Source organism: Chiloscyllium plagiosum, unplaced genomic scaffold (genome assembly GCF_004010195.1).
Source record: "Chiloscyllium plagiosum isolate BGI_BamShark_2017 unplaced genomic scaffold, ASM401019v2 scaf_46940, whole genome shotgun sequence".
NCBI classification, from domain to species: domain Eukaryota; kingdom Metazoa; phylum Chordata; class Chondrichthyes; order Orectolobiformes; family Hemiscylliidae; genus Chiloscyllium; species Chiloscyllium plagiosum.
This window is the reverse complement of record NW_025200700.1, coordinates 1-6,714: the sequence shown is the minus strand read 5'-3', so window position 1 is coordinate 6,714 and position 6,714 is coordinate 1. Positions and strand designations below refer to the sequence as shown.

At 43.1% G+C, this 6,714-nt stretch overlaps 1 protein-coding gene across 1 annotated transcript; it reads right to left on the bottom strand.

Moving 5' to 3' along the window:
- Window positions 1-4: 4 nt before the first annotated feature.
- LOC122546092 (perforin-1-like) lies at window positions 5-1,075 on the bottom strand (the record flags this gene model as incomplete). The annotated part of the gene is made up of 1 exon (XM_043684924.1): window positions 5-1,075. A coding segment is annotated over exon 1 (1,071 nt), but the record flags the coding sequence as incomplete, so codon positions are not given.
- Window positions 1,076-6,714: the final 5,639 nt, after the last annotated feature.

Sequence of the window (6,714 nt, the reverse complement as noted above, 5' to 3'; positions counted from 1 at the left end):
AGCGCTGCAGGATCTTCTTCCTGGGGTCGCCAGAGGGAAGCAGGTGGTGGAGTGGCTCCAGGGCATAGCGCACAAGGCCCGGGCTGGTGGGTAGGCTCTCCGTCCAGCGTGCAAAGGCCGAGCCGTCCCTGGAGAAGAAGAGGTCCACCCCCTGGCGGGTCCGGCCCCCCGTCACCCACGTCTCCCGGTCGCTGAAGGCCTGGTGGAAGTTGCTGTGCTTCATGGAGCGCGCCTTCTCCTGGCATCGCTGGTACCCCTCCGAGAATTTGGTGGTGAGGCCCACTCTGACACCGGCCTCCACCGTACGGCAGTCCTTAACCTCCTCGGCAGTGTAGCCCTCATACACCGCCTTGCACGTCCGAATAGACGTCACGTCCTTGTAACTCCCGCCCAGCTGCACCGCCGTGAGGTAGTGGGTACCGTAGGTGGCCACCAGCTTCTGGTAGGGGTATGTGTCATTGCCAACGTTGCTGGCTGGTAGACTAGAGAGGGAGCGTTGGAAATCAGAAGCCAAGAGGGGCTTGCCCTTCACCCGATTCTGGTAGTAGAGGCATCGGAACTGTTGACTGGTGAAACTGTAGCGATCGCTCTGGGAGTGGGTGGTGCCAAACTCCACCATCTTGAAATGGGATCCAGCCAGCACCACCTTGACAGCAGCTTTGGGTGTTTGCACGGGCAGGTCCTCCCACCAGTTGTTGGTGATGGCGGAGTTGGCGGACTCTGCCAGCTTGTCCGGCGATCGGTAAAGCCGACTGGAGACTGAGCGCCAGCAGGAGCTCAGGGTGCGCCAGTCCACCAGTGAGACGGGCATCCGTTGGCGCATGCCATTCAGCAGCTCATTTTCACAGAGAGTGCAGCTCCCATTGGCCGTGCGCCAGGTGTTCACATCGATGACAAAGGCCCCCTTGGGCTGCAGCGCCACCACATCGTAGCCCTGCCCCGCCAGTCGCACCCCCGGCAGAAAGTCAGCATTGTGGCACTCATTGATGGTGCTCGTGGTGCAGGCGCTGAGGCCACCCCGGAAGAGCAGGCAGAGAAAGAGAAGAGTGCCCAGTTTTGAATACCCAGATGACATTTTGCTCCAACTGCGAATTTGCTTAATTTGACAGATTTATGAGCTTTTCATAATGTTATTAAGATCTGCTCACTAGATCTGAAGAGTTTATAAGCTTTTACCAAAAAAAGACTATCCAGCATTATTTAATTCACTAATGGGATGCCGGCAGCACTGGCTAGCCAGCAATTATTGAACACCTCCAGAGTGGGTGTTCAATGTCTGTTTGCTCAGTTTGACAGATTTATGAGCTGCTTAGAGCAGTGTGGCATTTTAACTTCATGGAGAAGATCTGTTTACTTAATATGACACATTGAGCAACTGTTAATAGCGTTACGAGAAAGTGAGGACAGCAGATGCTAGAGATCAGAGTCGAGAGTGTGGTGCTGGAAAAGCACAGCAGGTCAGGCAGCATCGGAGGAGCAGGGAAATTCACGTTTTAGGAATAAATCCTTCATAAGGAATGACTCCTGATGGAGGGCTTATGCCTGAATCGTCGATTCTCCTGCTCCTCGGATGCTGCCTGACCTGTTGTTCTTTTCCAGCACCATACTGTCGACTCTGTTCAGAGCATTACCCTAAGGTGAGTGAGTGTTGATGGTGTTTGTGCTAACCATAACAGTTTTATGAGCTTTTAAGGGGAGTGTAGTGCTTAAACTATTGGGAGAGGTTGAACAGACTCAGGCTATTTTTCATGGAGATGTCTGAAAGGTGACCTGAAAGAGTTTGATAAATTCATGAGGGGCATGGATAGGATCAATAGACAAGGCATTTTCCCTGAAGTGAGGGGTCCAGAATTGGAGGGGACGATTTAAAGGGGGCCTGAGGCACAAACGTTTCACGCAGACGGTGGGTGCATGCCTGGAATGTGAAAGTGGTGGAGTATGGGATAAGTTTAATATTTGAAATGCATCTGGCAGGCTATTGAAATGGAAGGGTTTGGATGGATATTGGCCAATTATTGGCAAATTGGACTAGATTATTTGGGATATCTGGTCAGACTGGGAAAGTTGGACTATAGGTCTGTTTCTGCACTGTCGGTGTTTCTGACTCCACGAGTCACACTGGATGTTTAAAGCCAGTTTGCTTACTTTGATAGACTTATGAGCTGTTCAAAGCTGTATGACATTTTAAGTGTCAATTGAAAACCTGTTTGCTAAATCTCACAGATTTAGATACTATTATGGACAGAATGATAACTTTAATTTCGTGTAGATAGACAAACCGTTTAATATGATTTGAACCCCTCGATTAGATTCCTATCTGGAACTCACTCCTGGGAGTCTTCTGTCTATATATAAACCAATCTAAACACCTCGATTACATTTCAGTCTGTAACGCAGTTGCAGTTATCTCTTCTTCCACAGATTTCAGTTTGGGCATCACTCTCAGGTGCCTGTTAGTCGATATATAAACGTTGCCGAATCCCTCAATTAGAGTCCAGTCTGTACATCACTCCAGGTTACCTGTTTCTCTGCATATCAACCATGCCAAATTCCTCTATTAGATTCCAGTCTGTACATCACTGCCAGGGAGCTGTTATTCTGTACGAAAACCACCATGAACCCCTTGAAAGCAATTCAGTCTGTAACTCACTTTCAGGAGTCTGTTATTCGATATAAAAAGGCAACCTGGTCACCTCGATGAGATTCCAGTCTGTAACCCACTCCCAAAGACCTATTATTCTGCATCGAAACGACCACAAGACCCTTGGTTATATTCCAGTCTGTAACTCACTCCCAGGTATCTGTTAATCGATATTTAAATCGTCATAAATCGCAGCATTATGTTCCTACCAGTAAAAGAAAGATGTACCCAGGCATCTGTTATCTCATTTTAAACCATCCTGAACGTATCTACAAAATTAAAGTCTGCAACTCGCTCCCGGGTATCTATTATTCGACACGCTTGAAAGCCTCAATTAGATTCCAGCCTGTAACTCACTCCCAGGCATATGTTATTTTATATCTCAACCATCCTGAAGCACTCAATCAGATTCCAGTTTTTAACTCACACCAAGGTATCATTTATTTTATATCTAAGCAACTCTGATCTCCTTGATTGGATCCCAGTCTGTAACTCGCTCCCAGGTATCTGTTATTATGCATATAAACCACCGCAAACCCATCGATCGGATTCCAGTCTGTAACTCACTCCTGAGCATTTGTTATTCGATATATAAACCATTATAAATGCCTTGATTCCATTCCAGTCTGCAACTTACTCATGGGTAGCTGTTATTCTATATGTAAGCCATTCCGAACACCTCGATTATATCCCAATCTGCAACTCACTTCCAGGTAACTGGATTCTGTATGGTAAAACAGCCAGAAACCTTGTATTAGGTTCCAGACTGTACCTCATTCCGAGGCATCTGGTATTCTATACATAACTCACCTTGAACACCTCCAATACATTCCAGTCTGTAACTCCCTCTTGGGTATCGTTAGTCTGTGCATAATACATCCCGACCCTCTCCTTTTGATTCCAGTGTGTAACTCACTCCTGGGATTTTAGTATTATATCTATAAATCACCTTGCAACCTCGATTAGATTCCAGTCTTTAACTCCTTCCCGGTTATCTGTTAGTCTGTGTATAAACCACTACCAACCCTTCCATTTGATTCCAGCGTGTAACTCACTGCCAGGTATCTACTATTCTGTATGTAAACCACCCTGATCCCCTCAATTTGATTCCAGTCTGCACCTCACTTCGGGATAACTGGTGTTCTGTATAGAAATTACCCTGAAACACCGCATTGGTTCCAGTCTGTACTTCATTTCTTGGTACCTGTTATTCTGTATATAAACTGCGCCGAACCCTCGATTAGATTCTAGTTTTTAACTCAATTCTGCGCATCTGTTATTTGATGTATAAATCATCCTGACCTCCTCAATTAGGTAAGAGTCTATAACTCAATCCTGCTTAACTGTTATTCGATCCACTGAACTCCTAGATTATTCACACTGAACGCCGAGATTATCCCAACTATCTGTTATTCGCTATATAAATCATCATAAATCCCACCATCAGATTTCATTCTGTAAAAAACTCCCAGGTATGTCGTATTCAAGTTTTTAATATCATCTGGAAGACCGCAATTAAATTCCAGTCTATAACTTTTTCCTACGTAACTGACATTATATATATATAAAATATCTTGACCTCCTCGAATAGATTCCAGTCTGTAACTCACTCCCACGTATGTGTGACTTTTTATATACACCACCCTGAAGCCCTCGATTAGATTCTAGTCTGTAACTCTCTCCTGGATATCTGTTATTCTACATATAAACCACCTTTTGAACTGATTGATTATATTCCAGTTTGTAACTCACTCCCATGTGTATGTTATTCTAGAAATCCTGAACACCTCGAAGAGATCACAGTCTTTAACTCACTCCACCCCATCTGCTATTCTATATATAAACATCCTGAACCTCAAGATTAGATTCCAGTCTTAAGTCATTCCTGGGTATCTGTTATTCTATACATAAAGCATATTGAATATTTAAGTTAGAATCCATTCTGTAACTTACTTCTAAGTCTGTGTTATTTTAAACTACGCTGAACGGGTCGATTAAATTTCAAGCTGTAACGAAATAGTGTGGATCTGTTACTCTACGTTGAAACAACACTGAAACTCTTTATTAGATTCCAGCCTGTAAATCATTCCCAGCTATCTGTTATTGCATGTTTGAACTACACCAAACCCCTCGATTAGATTCCGTCCTGCATAACACTTGCAGATGTGTCTTATTTGATTACGAAACACCCGAACCCCCTCGATTACATTCCTGAAAGTAACTCGCTCCCGGGTATCTGATATTCTATATCTAAACAACCCTGAGCGCCTCAATTAGATTTCAGTTTGTAACTCACTCCGAGGTATCTGGCAATCTGTGTATAAACCAGGTCCAATCCATCAATGAGAGTCCAGTCTGTGCCTCACATCCGGTCATCTGTTATTCTGCATATAAACCACCCTGAACCCAGCGATTAGATTCCAGTCTGTAACTTACTCCCGCTATCTGTTATTCTATATATAATACACCACACATCCATGGATTTCTTTTCAGTCTGTGAAGCAGTCCCAGGTATGTGTGATTCTATGTTTAAACCACCCTGATCCCTTCGATTGGATTCCAGTCTCTAACTCACTCCCAGACCACTATTATTCTATTTGTAAACCACTGTCAACCTCTTGACTGAATTCCAGTGGGTAGCTCACTCCCAGATATTTGTTATTCTGTACATAAACCAACCTGACCCATCGATTAAATCCCAGTCTGTAACTCACTCCTGGATATCTGTTCTTCTATCCAAAAAAAATCCTGAAATCTTGAATTAGATTGAAGTCTCTAACTCACTCCTGGGTATCTGTTATTCTTTATATAAGCCACTCTGAACCCTTAAATTATATTCCAATCTGTAACTCACTCCCTGGTATCTGTTATTCTCATATATAATCCAACACAAATCCCTGGATTGATGTCCAGTCTGTGAATCATTCCCAGATATCTGTTACTATATGTTAAAAATGTGCTGAATCCTTCAATTAGTTCCCAGTCTGAGAGGAACTCCTGGGTTTGTGTATTTTTATATAGATACTACCTTCAAGGCCCCGATTAGATTCCTGTTTCTAACTCACTACCGGTTATCTCTTATTCTCTATATAAACCAACCCAAAACCATCAATTAGATTACTGTCTATAACACAATCCCAGGTATCTGTTATTCGATACATATATTACCCCGAACTCCTCGATGACCTTCCAGTCTGTAACACATTCCCGGGTATCTGTTATTCTATACAAAAAACCCAATGAAACCAATTATTCTATTCCACGCTGGAACTAAATCCTGGCTATCTGTTATTGTGCACATTAACTACACTAAATCTTTCGATTAGTTTTTGTTATTCTAGGTATAAAACACCACAAACCCCTGGGTTAGATCTCATTCCGTAAATCATTCCCAGATAACTGTTATTTCTTTTCTATCATCCCTGAATGCATCGATAAGTCTGTAAATCACTCCTAGGTATGCGTGACTTTAATTTTAAACCACTCTGAACTTCTCGATTGGATTCCAGTTTGTAACTCACTCCGAGACACCTATTATTCGGTATATAAACCACCCTGATACTCTTAACTCGATTCCAGCGGGTAACTCACTCCTAGATATGTTTTATTCAGTACATAAACCAACCTGAAACCCACGATTAAATTCCAGTCTGTAACTCACTCCTGGATACCTGTTCTTCTATCCAAAAACCATCCTGAAAACCTGAATTGGATTGAAGTCTGTAACCCTGGGAATCTGTTATTGTACACCCAAGCCCTCGATTAGATTCCAGTCTGTAACTTACACCTGGGTATTTGTTATTCTGTACACAAACTACCCCAAATCCTGTACCAAATTCGAGTCTATGTCTCACACCTGGATATCTTTAATTCTGTTTCAAAACCATCCTGAACCCTTCAATTATATTCCAATCTGTAACTCTCTCCCGGGTATCTGTTATTTTATACATAAAAATCACCACAAATCCCTGGACTATTTTGCAATCTGGAATTATTCCCGGGTATTTGTTATTCCATGTTTAAGTACCCTGAACGCCTCGATTAAATTCCAGTCTGTAATTCACTCCTAGGTA